This window comes from Enoplosus armatus, chromosome 10 (genome assembly GCF_043641665.1).
Source record: "Enoplosus armatus isolate fEnoArm2 chromosome 10, fEnoArm2.hap1, whole genome shotgun sequence".
Classification (NCBI taxonomy): Eukaryota; Metazoa; Chordata; class Actinopteri; order Centrarchiformes; family Enoplosidae; genus Enoplosus; species Enoplosus armatus.
The window spans coordinates 12,323,316-12,342,041 of record NC_092189.1 but is presented as its reverse complement, the minus strand read 5'-3'; the positions used below and the strand labels follow the sequence as shown (position 1 = coordinate 12,342,041).

Here is an 18,726-nt window from a genome sequence, read left to right as displayed (position 1 = left end):
TTGTTCAGTCAGAGAACGATTGTTGTAATCACAACATAAACATTGATAAGCACAGCAGTCAGTGCTTATCAATGTTTAGTTTTACCTTGTCAACATGAAAATACTGCATTGGTTTGCTGCATCACTATAATTTAATATATTGCATTGAACCACATCATTGAAACAGGATTTGAGGAACTGCAGCCAATTCAGTTGATGTCCCATTTCCATAAAAACACAAGAATTAAGGAGCAATTTCACTTGTTACTAGATTACTCCGAGTGAGAGAAGAGAAAGCCAGCGCAGGTTTGATGATTACTTCAAAAGCATTACTATTACCAACATGGAGTCAATTTACACTGTGGTAAAAAACAACAACTGCAGAATAATTTACTCTCAGTGGAGCTGAGAAATGATAGAATGTTTAAAAGCCGGAAAATAAAATCTGTCAAGAGGATAAAAGACTCTTTCTGTCTGTATTTACATCCAACTTGAGCTTCTTGTCAGTTATCCTTGTTTTGACCCTTTGTCTCTTATTCTCTGTCTACATGCCCCATCCTCACTTATTATCTGCCCCTCCTGTTGTTTTCTCTCATTTTTCAATTCCTGCCTCGATCTCTTTTGACTCCTTCATCCTTCCCTCTATCTTCATTGGTAATCATGTCACATCATGTTTTCTGACGTTTGTCTCCCTTTCTGCCCTTTTCTGTTGTTTTTTTTCCCCCCGTTGCATTTCCATTAATTTCCTCATGACCTCCTAGGCTGTACGAGGGGAAGGAGCAGGCGGAGTTTGAGGAGTCGCTGAGGAGGCTTTTTGAGTCCATCAACAGCCTGATGAGAACCGACTACACCACCACTCTGCTGCTCAGGGTAATCACGCACGCTTCACCACCTAGCGCTCCTCTTTACTTTTTTCTCGTCTTTATCATCACCTTTTCTGTATCTTCTTCTGTTTTTCCTCATCTTCCTGCTCCTCCTAATCCTCAAACTTCTCTAACGTGACCTGTCAATCTGATTCTGACTACATCACTATTCTGCTGCTTAATTTCTTCTCTCATTCTCACTGCTTACGCCAAGGCACTAACAGATCGAGTCACAACAAGTTAGGCAGACTGACAAGTGGCCCTGTGAAAAATAAAGCAGATCTTTTCTCACACTTGTGATGAGAGACTGTTTGATGACAAAGTCACCTTCTATTCACCAACAACTTCCACAGGACTTCAAGACAGTAATTTAACAGTGTTTACTTGTGGTGTACGTCATCAGGTTGCTGCTCTGAAGTACCTGCCAACAGTCCTGCATGATGTTGAGAAAGTGTTTGATGCCAAACTCCTCAGGTAAGCTTACCTTTAAAGAGACACACAGACACACACACCCTAGCACCTTATCTTTGGTATCATTTAGGGACAATGACAAAGAGGATTTATGGGAGCTTTCAGCACAGCTCAAGTTTTCCTCTTGGCTTAGTTCAGTGACCCTCATCCTTCTGTCCCTCACACATTCCATCCTGGTCGTCTTACCTTCTTTATCAGGTGATAAAAATCTCATCAAACTGACATATACACGAGGACACACACTCAAACACACTCTGCACCTCCTCCATGTGCCCTCTGAGTGAATTGACAATTTCAGTGAAACCATCAAACAAAACCCATTTGAACCGCTTCTCTTAGGTTTATTCTCAGCCTCCCGAGAGCAAAACGACTTGGAATGGCTCCCTTTGACCCAGAATCAAACTTACAATACACTGTTTAGCTCAGGAAATGACCTCAGTGTATGTACTTCACCGGTTGGGTCCTTTTTTTTCGAAACTAGAAATTTCAGGCACTTTATTTGTCCTCTAGCAATTCCATAACCAAACATGGATCCATTGTCTTGGTATGATCTTATTACTTTCCCAAAAGAAGTTCCCAAATTAATGTTTTCTTGACTGGCCACATTCAGTTTCAAACACCCTCTTCCCCGTAATTTCTCTTTTCACCTTTCTGTGACCTGTGTGCGCTTTTGTGTGTTTGTGGATTATCCTCATCTGCCGCTTCAGTCCCTCGAGTGGCTCGATGTCAACACAGCATCACAAAGGTGCTACCTTTAACACCAGCCGCACAGCAAATACACAGGTAGAAAGGCGATGAGGGGCAGAGAGTTATTGTCATTAATTTTCTCTTCCTGTCTCTTCCACGCACATTCACTCACCCTCATTGTCTGTCTTCTGCACTTCTTTGCACACACATGCACAAACCTGCGCCATCTAAACTTGAAAGTAAGGTCCCCATTGCATTCCTGATCAGGATTGCCTCAGGCAGAGTTTCCAAAAGCAAGCTGTGTGAATTACAATCACTGCGAATGAAGTGGACATCAAAGCTTTGTCTCATCTTCTGGATAGTAACATTCCTACACCTTGTAAACTCACCTGTAGTGTGATCCACCGAGTGGTACAGGCACATACATTGTCAGATATGCGTGTGTTTTGTTTGCTGTATGTGTCCTTCACATGGCCTGCATGTCCATGTGGGAATAGACTGACATTTTGGGTTTTAATTAAATTCAGCTCAGATGATTAGTGGGCCTGATAAGTCTGCACTGAGCCTCTGCGCCCCAGCATGTCCTCGTGCCAGCTTATGCACATCAAAAGTCATACAAACCTTTTTTGTTGTGTTTGGGTTTGGGAGCAGAGGTGGTGCATTTCATTCTTTTATACCATTACTGGAAGTGCTTCTGCAACCTGTGTGGAATAATTAAAGGAGACAGGGACAAAGTGAGAGACAGACAAAAAAATGGAGACAGAGGGTTTCCCATGCTCTGAGTATTCAATCTTTCTAAGTGGCATCAGGGCTTGCAACCAGCCCGTTTAATTATTCTAGAATTGAATTTAGGGTGGAGGATGACTCAAACCTGTGTCTTCATTAAAGTGTGTTTAGACTTTGGCTCATTTGTTTTCATGCAGCGTATACTTCTCTGCTTGTGTCTCTGCTGCACTCTGGTACAACCATTGCTTTTAGTGGGTTCATATTTTATGGCTGTAAAGGAGAGATGTGTAAAGCTTTATTTTCGAAGATATGGTTGTGTTTTCGATCTGTGAATCAATTGCATTGTGGGGCTAGGAAATTCAAAACATGTGCAATAATCTGTTGAAAAATGATTCATGAATATTTATTGTGCTCATTTTCAAGAAAACAAACCTGTTGCTCTTCCTGTATAATGATCTTGCTGATTATTTATTTCACCACCTATTGCTTTCTCTCTGCAGTCAGTTGCTGCATGACTTTTATGCCTGCATCCCCCCTGAGAAACTCCAGAAACAGAAGGTGGCCTCCATGACTGAAATCGTCAGCAGCCAGCTCTTCCAGAGACAAGGTGTGTAGTTATGGGCCTCAGCACTGAGCTACTAACCAATGGCGAACTTAACGGTCGTGTGAAGAACCAATCACAGATGTGCACAGTACCAAACAACTGCCAACCCGTTCTGTGTGAAATCCTACAGAGCATTAGTTGCTTCTCACTTAAAGGTTGAGATCACATTAAAAGGTCTATTACACAGTGAGTAATTCCAGCCCAGTAACTGGGCAAACAGCTGTTCCCACTGTACTTTATGACCAGTACGGGAGTTCTTTGCTTTAAAGGTTTTATCATGTTACAGCACAGTGGATAAAAGTGTGGTGCTAATACTGCAAGGATAATGTTCCACTCCCTGTAGGGCAATTCAGTAAAGCACTTTGGATAAAAGCATCAGCAAAATGATGAAAGGACATACTGATGTTTACACATTTATGTTTTATTTGGTTAACTGCAACGTACACACACATACAAGTCAAGTCAATTTTATTTATATAGAATTGACTTGACATGTTACATAATTTCTATCACAATCTTTTGAATATTTACCCAATTTACGTTTTTTTAATTTGTTATTAGATTAAGAAAATAAAGGATAAACCTTACAATGATCTGCTGCTTCAGCTAGCATTAAAAAAAGACAATCAAAACCTATATGGTTATTTGATGTTAATGCTGTAACATATGATTTCAGTGCTGCTATATTCACCTCCACTAACATTACAATCAGTGCAATGGACCCCGGTCAGATACCATCTTATTACAATCAACACAAGCGGCATCTATTAATGTACTCCTCTACTGATGGTAAAGGTCACTTCAAGTCGTGCTTGCTGACATTAAACAGTCTTGAGGCTAAAATAACATCGACCTAAACAGATATTTGTCAGTCATTGGCAGTATCAGATTCAGCGTTTACATTCCCTCTCCATCGAGACTGAAAATGTCCATGAACTTTATTGCAAGCAGAAAATGAGTAAACCGTTCACGCGTCAGTAGGTGTTGGTGGTGAATATAGAGAAAGATAAATGTTATCCATATTAAAGTCACAGGTGATAACTGCCATCTGCCAAAGGAGAAGAAGTGATATCACCTGATGTTTGAAGGAAGTGTTTTCAGAATGCTGCTGTTTCACTGTCATTAATGTGTCACTTCTCACACCATTCCTCCTCTACTTTTAGGTGATTTTCACTAGATTTGGGATAATTGCCAGGGACATATGATTTTGTCAGTATCGTACCTTTAAAGTGCACTACACATCAATGAGCCCACCCCCTACCTCTGTTCAGCCCTATTATGTCTGTCTAATTAGCTTGTTGTGGGCTGATAAGTGGTGGTTTCCCCCTGCAGAGGACCGCACTGTGATGAGTGGGCTAATGTTGTGCTGCTGGATAATACAGACTTGATAAGGGGGCCCATATTTGGGCCTCTGCAGTGACTGTGGTAGACCAAATTTGGTTTGAGACAGAAATCGGTCAGTGCCTAGATGGGATACATGCTGCGCCGTGTTTGACAGATTCAGTCACATCATGGTCATTGCTCCATGTGTGCATGAATGCATTCTCATACACAACCTGCAAACATGTTTATATGTATTCGTTCCAGAGTGACTGATGACACTATATCTGGGTGTGAGTGTATTTGTTCATTTCAGTGTTCGTGCAGTGGTGCATGCTAAATTGGTGCCTTGAATGTTGTTTTTGCTCAGTGTAGCAGTGGGTTCGCTCATCAGTCAGTTTCTGCCAGCCAAGTCAGTAGCCGGTCCAGGATACGGTCCTTTGGTATTGATCCTGGCTCAGATGATTGATTCTCCAGGGGCCGAGTCTGTCGTCTCGGCCCTCTGGCTAGCTGTCAACATGCTCAGAGTCACACTCTGTCACCAGGAAAAGAAGGGGATAGGGAGGAAAACGATGAAAGAAACAGGAGAGGGGGCGATGGGGCGACAGGTAGAACAGAGACCAGGAAAAAGAGAGAAAAAGCAAAGGAATGTAGGGCGTCATGCCAAAATGCCATATATCAATTCTGACAAACAAAGACATCTAAATTATCACTTGATATGTGAAAAACAGATGACTGTCCTGCAACCATTTTGGAAGCACAGATTTGGAAATTACTTTTAGCTCCACTCATAACCCCTAAAGTGTTTTGAATTCATGCCAAGAGTCATTTTGAGTGTTAAAATGGTGGAAGTCTCCTTTTGGAATAAAACACTTCAAATGCAGAAATGATGGAGACGGAGTCAGGCAGAGGTAGCGGACAGACCAAGGAGATAAGAACAAGGAGTTCTTTTGCAAAAGAGGGAGAGAGAAAGAGGAGAAGGGAAGAATCTTTGAGGAGAGGAATTGAGACTAGGAAGAGAGGAAAGAGGGATGACATGATGATTGTTAAAGGTGGGGAGGGGAGAGAGTGGGAGTGGGGAGGAGACCAAGGCTGGTTGGAAATGAGGAGATTTAAAGAGAGAGAAGAGAACAGGTGGATGGTGGTGCTGAGAGAAAACAAAATAGCTTAGGGAGAGCGAAAAAATAAGTGAGTTTGTGAGAGAAAGAGAGAGACTGGCCTTGTTTTGCTATTAAACAGCCCAGAAGTGATTAAAGTTTAAGGCCTGCTCACGCACAATCTATCAGTAAACCTGCTTGCTGTTGGCCAGCAACACCTAGCCCCTCCTCTGCCCCCCCCGTGGGAAGCACTCATTTATTTATTTGTTCATTTATACATTGGTCCATTCCATCTCGACCCCTGCCTCACCAAATGAGGGCTGACACTCAGTCTAACTGAGATGCATTTTAGCATTAGGATGCTAATCAGAGGGCTTGTATGCTATGGTGCCATTCGCCTAGGAGGCTGAAATATGCAGCAGAGCTAAATTATATATTTATAATAGCTAATGGCCCCCGGTGTCCTATCACTGCACTGCAATACATTTTTAATAATCCTACCTGTCTTTCTGACTGTCTGTCTGAGCAGGCCTGCCAAGCTCACTCTCCAGGGAAAAATGTCAAGTCACTGACAGTGTAGGAGAGGTTAGATGATGGAAGGGGATGGTGTGTGTGTGTGTGTGTGTGTGTGTGTGTGTGTGTGTGTGTGTGTGTGTGTGTGTGTGTGTGTGTGTGTGTGTGTGTGTGTGTGTGTGTGTGTGTGTGTGTGTCACTGTGAGACAGGAGATCACTTGCTTGCTCATGTTTGACAGAGAATGAGAATGAAAGATCTGAGGGATCATTATTTTTGTTTTTTCATGTGTATATAAAAATCTCTGAATTCATTGGCCTTTATTTCAGATATAAAGAAGCAGATAAAAAACAAAGTTCTGTGTGGTAATTGGATTAAAATATAATTTGCAATGCAACCACTCTGTATTCAAACCATTCCTTGTTTTTTCATTAATTTTTTTACCGACTTGGAGGTGCATAATGAGCAGCACATCTGCGCTTGCCCCACAGTTTTTCCCTCACATACTGTTACTGGAAGATTTTCTGAGCTGTCCTCATTGCAAGAGAACATTGTTTACTGCAAAGTACATTGGTCAGCATCTTCTTTCATCATGAAAAACAAACACAAGAACATTTGGGTGTGTGGGGACTAATCTATCTGGATGAAAATTTGTTTAAATGAATCAGCTTCTTTCTGAAAGAATATGGGTGTATGTAACGATAAGTCTGTTGTAAGATTGTTACATACTTGTATGTGAGGTTGTTTTTCTTTGCAGTTATTCAGTAGGAGAGAGTTGCTATTTTTCAAAATGAGGTCCTATCACATGTATTCATTTTTCTCAAACCCTGGTTTGAAATGAATTTACTGTGTCTGTGTTTGTGTCCAACTTGCTGATTCTGCCTGTCCCATGTGCTTGGCTTTCTCATGACTGGTTGCATCCATGGGCAGTGTTTGAAGGGATTAGATTTTTTTTTCACGTACTCAAAAATACTCCTCTGATTTATTCAGCATACGCTCCTGGGATTAAGAGTCTTGGCAAGCACATACTGTATACACACACCAACACACACAACACACACACAATACACACATATGCAGTCTGGCACACATGCATAGATACACATGTGCATCCTGTCATACGGGTTAATCTGGTTTGAGACAAAATTAAATTTACTAGGCGCATTATGGCTCAATTTAGGCAAATTATAATGCCGTCAGGCAATCACAGTGACAGATTGAGAGCATCAACACTGATAAAGGGAAAAAACAGAATGAGAGATCAGGGAGAGCAAAGAGCAGAGGGACAGAGGGATGAGTCTGTCATTTTGTTTGCCCACTCACTTCCCAAAGCTGGTCAAAGTCCCTGATTCAATCCACTAACCCTCTGCATTTTCTCAGCCCGGCCGCCATTTCCCCTCCTCCATCTGTCCAGCTGTAGGAAAGACTGCAGTCATGTCACCCGTCTTGTAGCACATATTAAACAGATTGAAGGAAAACCCCATACATTTTAGTGTAATGCTCAAATAAAATGAATTGTTACAGTTCAGTATTTCTATAACATGACGTAAAAATGACACATAATACAGAAGCTGCCTGTGTCTCTAGTGTAAAATAATTTTTTTCATTTATCATTCATATCAGTCCACATAAACAGCAGCAATCTCATTATTTAGATTGCTTGCTTTTTACTGCAGCGCATTATAAGTATTGTTGATATTGTTCACACCCATGTATATATTTCCCCTGCTGCGATTACTTAACAGATGCATGTCAGTGCTCAATGAATATGGATGAGTGATGCACTGTACAGTTATTATCGTCAGGATTTAATCAGTGCTGAGTGATCTCGGTTGTCCCCACACTCTCTACCAATCAGCATTAGTGACAGGTCACTTTAGGCCCCAGTTATAATAATACTGAATGTGTTTTTTTACATCTGGCCTCTAAGAAAGCTTTAGATGACAAAGATCCATGTGGTCTAAAATGAGATTAGGCTTATCTTACTTCAACTAAATCTCCTATTAAAAGCAGATGTTAAAACACTGTGTTTTTAATAGTGGAAAGATGGTATGTGATATACAGTATGTGTGAGGGTTACCCTGAGGGTAAGCAAGTGTTTGCATGCACCACAAGGGACCAGCATTGATTGTTATGTATGTCTCCTAGCCTTTCTCAAAGCAGCCGGTTGAGCTGTAATTTCAAAGCTGTCAGCTTTACTGCTGCTCAGAGTGTGTGAGTGTGCATGGTGTGTAACAGGTGGGCTTGGTGGTATCCTTAGTTATATGGAGATATTGAGAGACAGACGTGTGGATCATAAAAAACACAATAGTCATATGGCTGCTGTGTCCCCTCAGGCTGTCTCAAAAGTGCTTTTCTCTGTTCTGCTCCACTCTGCTCCTCATGAACTACAGTGTCTTTGTTTACTGCATACATCCTCTCCTCTTTTCTTTTCTCTTACCTCCTGCTATGTCTTGCTGTAGTATATTATATAATGTTGTCACATTACATTAGCTTTTGTCACATCACATTAAAGTTCATGTCACGCCTTATTGTAACTGCATTGTGATCATGCTCACAAACACCCAGAAAAAACTCTGCCGTACCTGTACCTGTGTGTGTGTGTTAAGTTTTTGACAGCAAAGGAGCCATCTGCCACAAATGATTTCTGACTGTTGTTGTACAGGTTGACCCAAAATAGCTGTGCTTACTGTAGAGCTGTGGGTTGATGGCTCCAGACGGTTAATGAGAGAGAGAGGGGTAGTTTCTGTCATTCGTTCAGAGTTTGCAAAGACGGCAGTTTGGGAGGTTGTGGATGAAACGGTGGTAGAAAAGAGGGATGGATGAGACTAATGGAGCAAAGTGAATGGAGTTTAATCATTTTGGGAAATGCCACTGTCTCACAATCTCCCTTCGTCTCATTTATATTCTGAACCATGCTTGTGTGTGTGGGTTGATCTCGATGGAAGCCGAACACCAAGGACAGTAGAGGGACACGACGGTCAGTGTATCAATACACTTACCCATTAATTCCTTTGGTACATATGTGAGACAAGAGCAACCTGACCGAACAGCTTGGTGCTGTCAATAGCTTGCTTTCCACTGCACAGCTAAGCAGGGCCTCTCTGTTATGTTAGGTTACAGCAAAATAACTGTTTAAAGCTAAACAATCCCTGTTGGGACGCTGGGTTATTATACAGCAGCAACAATAACAGCTGAAGTGGATGGCATTGAAGGTATTACAACAAGTGATTTCAACACAGTAAATTGGAGGTAATATAAAGAATAAATTAATAAAGATTAATTTAGATTGAGCTTTTGTATCACAATTGTGCTCATCCTATTATCCAATCTGAACAAAATACAAAGCAGGATTTAAAAAGTGAAATCAGATATGGGTTTAACCAGAGCCAGCAGCTTTGTGATATATTACTCTCCTATTAGAGGACACTGGGAATAAGCCCGCTCATCAGTCAAAGCAGTGAGATGGTTCACCGCAAGGCATTCATCTACCATTGATCTGCCTTGGTTAAATTGCTAAAAAAAATACAGTCGCAACTAATGCTTGCAACAGACTAATTGGTCAATCAATTTAGTAGTCATATAGAAGACGGAGCAGAGGAGGAAGGTGGAGATGAGGGGCAGCAATTAATGGGTGACTCATGGACAGTGACTAAGACAGGTGGAAAGAAAGAGAAAGATCGCTTACAAGCTGTTTGAAACACATGGTAAAATAAATAAAAGCTGCATCTAGAGGGAACACTCAAGGGATTATCTGAACAGTGTCAACACTATCTAGTACTTGTCATCCTTGCAGCAAACCTTAAGTGGTAAACATGACAAACATGCCCAGTTCTGTCTGAACTGTTGAGCAAATATCAACACACACATGGTGTTATACATGTATATTGTTGTGTGTGTGTGTGTGTGTGTATACTGGGGAGAAAACATGAAGAAAAGCAATTATACTCAAGACAGCACTGTGTACAGTGATTGTGTTTACTTTGGTTTTGCTGACAGTATTTGTTCTGTGCTAGCTCTTATCAGCATCATAGCAAAAATCACTGTGATGCACTTTCAGGCATCATTTCCAATGTATATCACCATAATTCACTGGCGCTCTCTATCACCTGTAACTTATCAGCCTATACTTTCGGGAGAGCACTCGTTCACACAGGCAAGACAATTTTATGCCTTTCTATGAAAAAAATATTACTCCACTAAACCATTTTGAGACAGCTTTCTTGCTTTTACAAATCATACATGTCAAATATATTTTACCGCCACACCGATCGAACCAGCGATTAACAAAAAAAAGTGTGGACAGACAGGCGCAACCTAAATACGAACAGAGAAAATTAAGGGCTTTAAATTTCAAATGGGGTGTAAAGATGAAGCAAGGGAAAAAGTGAGGAAGCAGGGAGGAAGACAAATGAGGGGTGGAGGGAGAGTGGATGAGAGGAGACACCCACAGTGACACAGAGAGATGAAAAACCTGCTGAGAGAGACATTTAGTCATCACCAAGCGGGAAGATAGTTGGCTTGGTCCCAACCCCCTCTCAACGTAGAAGATTTACTTGTCGTTGCGCCTCCAAACCTCCTCATTATCATCTTTCCTATCGCTCTATCTTCCCAAAAGCAAGGCGTGACAACCAAAGGGAAGGAGAAAGAGAGAAAGACACCTCTGATTTACATGCCTCTTGGAAACTCCGATTGCATCTCATTATCATGTGCTATAGTTTATTGTGTTTGGCTGTCAAATGAAAAAATTGAACAGAGAAAGCATGAGCTGGCTGCTGAGCCATCAGAGTCGCTCTCTGTGTGGTGGCCTGCCAGCACTGGCAGTTGTCTGCTCTCACAAACTTGGCAACCTAAACACATAACCACACTCTCACACAGGCACAGACATTCCAGCTCTTACACATCAAATAGCGGTGAAGCACTAAATCAGACACAAAAAGGACAATTCACACCTGGGCACACAGACACACATTAGTATTAATAATCAAAGGCTGAGATTACAGCTAGAATAAATAGACATTTCCAATTGAATATAGATGAGTACTTGAAGCTCTCTTGGTGTGCGTTCTGAATATGTTTTGTGTTGTGCGTCAGCACCTGTGTGTGTATATCTGCACATGGTGAAAACTAGATGAGAAACAGTCAAGATGCATCCCAATGTTTGCCCCAAGACCTTGATTTCCATTTTTCTCTCAGTGCCTGTTGGTGAAGCTTTCCTCCATAGCATGACTGAATTGATTTACTGCATTATTGCACCGCAGGCTACAACACATAGCATGCAACCAAATCACAGGCAAGTGGAACATAGAAACACAGGTGTGCATAGGAAAGTGGAACCATTGGTGCATTCACCAATGTTAATTTTAGTCACAAGAGAGAGAGAGAGAAAGAGTGTGTGTGTGTGTGTGTGTCAAATTGTACCTTTTCCATTATAAAATAGCTTGTAAATGTTATGTTTATTTTTTTTAATATGTCATATCAAACCTCTTCAAATGTGAGTAAAAAGCAACAACTGCATCAGTTAAAATGCCTTCATTCTCTCTTTTTCTCAGTTTCACAGTTCCTCCACTTCCTCATCTCCCCTGCCACTTCCCCCTCTCTTACCTTTAGTTGAGCCTCTCAGGCAGCGTCTCTTTTTAGGCTCCTTTGTTACAAAGCAGCCGCTAGCAAGCTCCATCAAACAGACCTCTGCAAAAATGGTTTAAAGTTACAGGATTAGGACCATGACTGGGGTTAGACTGCCAATCCTAAGGAAAGATGCTGGATTTGTATGCAACCCAAAAGGAAGTTCTGTCTGAGAGGCTCAAGCCAGACCAGATCTAGACCACATAGCACATGTAGTACTGTTCTATAGTCACTGAGAAGACGAGATACGCAGCTTGTGACAACACAAAACTGGTGATTGGTTGACTCAGTTAATAGGTAGCAAATTACTGATGCATTACTGAAGGTTTGTGGTGAAATTAATTTTAATTGAAATGCTGAGCTGGAGAAGCAGAATTATAATTGACAGAAGAGTAAGTTGATGTGACAGAAGGACAATAAATGTGAATAAAGAGGAAAGGTGAAAGGACGTGTAGAGGGGTCAGCAGAGAGAAAAAAACAAGATGGAAAATGACAGGAAAAAGATTGAGATGGAGAAGATGGAGATTGCATTAAACAGTGGGGGAAATAAGTATTGAATGTGTCAACATTTTTCTCAATAAATATATTTCTGATGGGGCTATTGACATGAAATTTTCACCAGATGTCGGTAACAACCCAAATAATCCACACATACAAAGAAATCAAAACAAATAAGTCCATAAATTAAGTTATGTGTAATTAAGTGGAATGACACACAAAAAGTATTGAACATGCTTGCTGAAATTTATTTAATACTTAGTAGAAAAGCCTTTGTTGGTAATGACAGCTTCAAGACGCCTCCCGTATGAAGAAACTAGTCGCATGCATTGCTCAGGTGTGATTTTTGCCCATTCTTCTACACAAACTGTCTTCAAATCTTGAAGGTTCCAGCCTCTTCTATGAATTCTGATCTTCAGTTCTTTCCATAGATTTTCAATTGGATTGAAGTCGGGTGATTGACTGGGCCATTCTAGCAGCTTTATTTTCTTTCTCTGAAACCAATTGAGAGTTTCCTTGGCTGTGTGTTTGGGATCATTGTCTTGCTGATATGTCCACCTTCGTTTCATCTTCAGCATCCTGGCAGATGGCAGCAGACTCTTATCAAGAATGTCTCGGTACATTTCTCCATTCATCCTTTCTTCAATTATATGAAGTCTGCCAGTACCATATGCTGAAAAACAGCCCCACACCTTGATGTTCCCACCTCCAAACTTCACTGTTGGTATGGCGTTTTTAGGGTGATGTGCAGTGCCATTTCTCCTCCAAACATGGTGTGTGCTATGACATCAAAAGAGTTCAATTTTGCTCTCATCTGACCAGACTATATTCTCCCAGTATTTCATAGGCTTGTCCAAATGTTGTGCAGCAAACTTTAATCGAGCTTCAACATGCTTTTTCTTCAGCAATGGTGTCTTGCGTGGTGAGTGTGCATAGAGGCCATGGCGGTTGAGTGCATTACTTATTGTTTTCTTTGAAACAACTGTACCTGCTAATTCCAGGTGTTTCTGAAGCTCTCCGCAAGTGGTCCTTGGTTCTTGGACAACTCTTCTGATTATTCTTTTGACTCCTCTGTCAGAAATTTTGTGAGGAGCACCTGGTCGTGGCCGGTTTATGGTGAAATGATGTTCTTTCCACTTCCGGATAATGGCCCCAACGGTGCTCACTGGAACATTCAGAAGTTTAGAAATACATCTATAACCAATGCCATCAGTATGTTTTGCAACAATAAGGTTGCAAAGGTCTTGAGAGAGCTCTTTGCTTTTACCCGTCATGAGATGCTTCTTGTGTGACACCTTGGTAATGAGAAACCTTTTTATAGGCCATCAATTAGGACTAAACCAGCTGATATTAATTTGCACTGATGGGGGCAGGATTGCTTCCTAAATACTGACAGATTTCAGCTGGTTTCTTGGCTTCCGATACCTTTTTGCACCTCCTTTTCTTCATGTGTTAAATATTTATTCCCACGTGTCATTCCACTTTATTACACATAACTTAATTTATGGATATATGTTTTGATTTCTTTGTATGTGTGGATTACTTGGGTTGTTACGGACATCTGGTGAAAATTTCATGTCAATAGCCCCATAAGAAATATATTTACTGAGAAAAATGTTGATGCATTCAATACTTATTTCCCCCGCTGTATATAGAGGACATGGCAACACAAATAATAGAAATGACAGATGAAGAAAGTGTGACACACACAAGAAGGAAAGACAGCCACCGGGAGGAGTGAGAGAAAGAGAAGCTGTAGATTGTTTGAGGAAGATAAATTTGCAAGCTTTTCGCATTTAAGGACCCAACAGCATTTGTGCCAAGGCATTGCATTTTGTCAGCAAACAACCGCTTTTACAGTGACTATGAAAGTTCCTCTAGCTCAAATAAGGGCAAATTTGTACAAATTAATGAGCCAATATGATAACACTCTTAAGGTTTGACTCAGTCAAGAAATAAAATCCCACTAAAATGGCCTCAGGTGGCTCCACTCGCATTGTGTGCTCCTGCAATATGTGTTTAAAAAAGTCAGAAATGCAGGAGCCATCTGTCATGTTTGATTGGACCACTGATGTGATCCACTGTGAGGAGGCAACATTTGTTTCTTTTTTAAAAAAAAAAGAGAACTTACTCATTCATTTATTCAGTGTGCAAGAAAGTTGTTTTGCATATCCCTCTGTTGGTTTCTTCACAGAGGTCGGAGTGTAGCCTCAGCCACAGTGCAGCGCCTCAGAGCAAGTGTTCATTGAAACAGCAATCATCTCAAATGCCCTCTTAAAGAATGACCTAGACCTGGGAGCTGCACACCATTGTGGCTGGTGTTCTTACAAGGCTGAAAGCTCAGAGGACCACAGTGCAGTTCAAATAAGTCTCAGAGAAAGCCACCATTCAGGCTGAAGCAGCAGATATTAACATTCCTGATGTTATTCCAGGCCAGGCAAGGCGCTGAGAAATACCTGCAAAGTTAAAGGCGCTGTTCCGCATCAGTGACTGAAGACTATCAGCCACAAAGTCTGGAGGAGCATTACAGAGGCAGCCTGTACTTCATCATTTTTGATGCTCATATTCAGGGGCTCCAGAGGCATTTGGAAGGGAAGTAAAATCAAAACAGACAATACACACCCTGACAGATCCTTCAAAGTAGGATGCTGGAGATGAGCAAGCTATTAGAGAGCTCATGGATTTCTATAAGTTTTCTGAATTTTAAGATGAGAAGCAGCTGCTGACTGAACTAAATGTGTTTTACTGTGCATACAAAAGCTTGCAGGAGAGCACAGGTTGTACAGTGAGTATTCAAAAAGCAGGAGTGTTTTTTTCCCCCATCACTATTCAAATTGATGTAAATATACCCAGTGTCAGCAGGCCCTGTAGAAAGGTCAACCAGAGACGACAGCTGTAGACAATGAAATTGGAGTAGTCTATAGTGCATGTACTGAAAATCTAGTATGGAAAAAAGTTTCAATTTCTGTTTGGAGCTTTTTTCTCTATTATGCTCCTTCTCTAACTCTCTGAGAGGATTTATATAGAAAATGAAACAGACCACGTCTAACCCGAGGCAAAATTGTGTACCGACAAAGAATTGTCAGCTTGACATGTTCTCCCACATGTTCTTAACTCATCTTCTATTGTAAAACACCTTTCAGAAGATGCCTGTCTAGCCGTAAAGTATTTGCGTGCATACATTTTAAGTTTGTTAATGTGACAAACTACTCAGTGTGCAGTAATGCCATGCATGGATGCATGCAGGGTAGGCGTAGACCTTGAAACTTGCTATCGTGTTTATTTTTCCAGTATGCCTATATGCCAGTATTTCCTGTCACAGTAAAAACAGAAAGCACTCAATGTATCACACAACGGGATACCCTTTCAACCCCCTCCACCTGCTCTCTGTTTCAACTTCTCTGCCCTGAACATGTTGCACCTAAAAATATCAGCTGGGTTTATTTCTTAGATCAATAGAAATGAAGAAGCAGGTGTTTTTGGGGTCATTTCACCAGAGAACCAGAGAACCAGAGTTCCCTGCAGGTTTAATGGTAGATCCATCTCCCGGAAGCCAGAGGGATTAATTCTTGAGCTCGCACACACAACAACACTGCACAACCCATTGTTTTCTCTATCTGAAAGGACAGAAGATGATGAGTTTCTGCTTTAATGGATTAAACAGATTTAGGAGGGTTTCTACTCAAACACAAAGCTGGCAGCATCTGAAACACCATCCTGTATCTTTTTAAAGGTCACAGACCAGGAGGCCTCCCTGTTTCATGTTCTATAATTCTGACAAAGGGTAATTCTAGTCAGAAGTTCTACATTATGTTAAATACATTGAGATACTACTGAGATACTACTTTTGTTTGTCATCCAGTCTTACCCAGTGTCTCAAGTAAACCTCCCCCCTCCTACCGTCAGATCTCCTCTACCTGTCCAGGCTCCTCCTCCGTCTCCTCCTCCTTCTCCTCCCTTCTTTTCTCTGAGTCATTGAGGGCATTCAGTGACTCATGCTTTCCCCCCTCTCTGCATGTTTGTGTGATGGAGTGAGTGTTGTGATGAGGGTCCACTCAGCAGGCGTATAGGCTGGGCTCAGTTAATAATGGAACTAACGAGCATCAGCCCAAATGAGCTTTTAATGGGCTCTGTCTACCTGCGGCTACAAGAGAGGGATGGGGTGGGGGTGGGGGGGGGGGGGGGGGGGCTTTAACAGTGTCTATTTTAATCAGTTTACTGTAGCACTGGACTGTGACCATCTTTGGTAATTTGGCCACAGCTCTGCTGACTTCTAAACAACATCAGAGGAGAATGTTAGTGGGATGGCCTCCTTAAGAATGAATTATTTCAATTATGTAGTCAAATTGCCATTCTCATTAAATCATCAAATGTTATTGTCCACAAAAACAATGTGTAGTTATAGAAGCTGAGTTTTGTGTCAGCAAATTTGCAATAAAATGAAAAGCTTAGAAAGACATCTTCAAGGAAATTTCAACCATGTTACTAAGCTGATAGAAGGTTTAGCCCTGTATTTTGTCAGCCTCATGAGAAGCCACAGCTTTCTCTTCGTGTTAGTTTGGCATGAAAATAAACTTAACAGGAACTTGAATCATTTTAAGTTACAGTAACCGTTTGTTTTAAGTCGTGGATCAGTATGTGGGTGTGGTCCGACTGAGTACTCATGTAATAATGTAGTACTATGGAACGTCAACATGTTGACGGGCGTCGCTGCTGGTGTGATCCCATCACAAGATGGTCTCTAGTTTCATTATATCTTTGCCTAATCTGGATGGTAAACTGTCGTGGGAGTCTCTACCTTATTTCTGAACAGCAAATACCTTTTGAGAAGATTTAAGACACATTCAAAAAAGTTTAAGAAAATGTAAAGAAAACCACCCTTGAATATTGTCAGACTAGTAGATTACAAGAATTTGTGATGATCAGTGCTTTAGGAAAGGTGCTCACACACACCCTTTGATTTACTCAGGTCTGCTTTTACTTCACTTTCCACTGCAGTGCTTTTGCTCCTTTAGTCCCTCAGTGATTTCCTATAATTCCTAGAATGACTTTGGGCAACCCCCAGAGAAGAACTGTGACCATTTAACATCCATAAAGAATTTATAGAGTGGTTAAGCACCAGGTGTAAGTAGTACAAAAATATAATTGATGCCTTCATGTAGAGTAGGTTTAACTATGTATATTTGAAGATTAATTAAATTGTTTTCTCACTTTAGTGTTCTTCACTTTGACATAATATTTTATTGATGTAATTACTGATGATGCATTGCATGTGTGGCCAAATTAACACATGAATTAACAAAAGATCAGGATTAATCAGAGAGATGGGGAAGAGAAAACGTTGGGACCGGGTGATTGATGTGTTGACTGTGTGGCTGACAGAGCAGCAGACATGAATGGAACTGTAAATAGACACCTGATTGATATCACTCCATTGTGCAGTCTGGGGTTAGGGTTGAATTTCTTCTTCAGGGTGTAGCAGCATCATTACTCATAGCTGTGTGGGCGCAGCTGTCTCCACAGGTGCTGCACCAATTGATATGAGGGTCCGGGGTTTAGGTTTTGAAGGGTTTTTCAGAGAGAAATCACATTAAAGCAAATCTTGATGATGTGACTGTTGATGTTTGAGTTTCAACTTCTTAAGACATTCTAATCTTTTAGAGCCTTGCCTAAAAGAAGTAAATAAAACATCACTCTTGGATGCACTGTCTCACACTATACAATTTTTCTTACAGACTGGAAAGTTTTCTTTCTATTGAAACAAAAATCAGTCTATAGTGTGTGTGTGTGTGTGTTTCTCTGCTGTTATCTTTAACCATGCATGGTTTTCTTTCTTCACAGAGTGCCGTGATGTGTTGTTACCAATGATGCTGCGAGAGCTGAGTGGGGCACTGGCCAGTATGGCTGACGGGCCTCATGATGAGAGGAGAAATAGTCTGGAGCTGCTCAACAACATCCTGGAGGTCCTCAGCAGGGACAGTGTGGTGAGACACACAGTCATTTTGTTGTAATTCACACTTAGAATTAAACTTAATTCTGGGTGATATTTTCACAGCAGACAATAGTCAACACATCCAATATGCACTGAGAACACATTGAGATCCGATTGCTTTGACTTCATTTGGGTATGGTTAGGGTACAATTGCTGGATTAAGTGTAGTGTTAACACACATATGTTTTGACTGCACTCAAGGACAACATGGTCCATGCTGTTGCATATGGCAACACTGCCAATCACAGCTTCTGTTTGAGGCAAAATACTAACTTCTTATTTCTTTCTCTCTCTAATACGTCACCTCATTTCTTTTGTTTCTTTACATTTTGTAGTTTAACCCACTGGAGCTG

At 41.1% G+C, this 18,726-nt stretch overlaps 1 protein-coding gene across 1 annotated transcript in view; it reads left to right on the top strand.

Moving 5' to 3' along the window:
• The window catches only part of dock2-like (dedicator of cytokinesis protein 2), a 95,611-nt gene that overhangs the window by 22,109 nt on the left and 54,776 nt on the right, over window positions 1–18,726 (top strand). Inside the window, exons 22-25 of the mRNA XM_070913532.1 lie at window positions 741–849; window positions 1,246–1,316; window positions 3,227–3,333; window positions 18,223–18,365. Of these exons, the coding sequence (XP_070769633.1) occupies window positions 741–849; window positions 1,246–1,316; window positions 3,227–3,333; window positions 18,223–18,365 (430 nt within the window). The remainder of the gene's footprint in view (window positions 1–740; window positions 850–1,245; window positions 1,317–3,226; window positions 3,334–18,222; window positions 18,366–18,726) is intronic.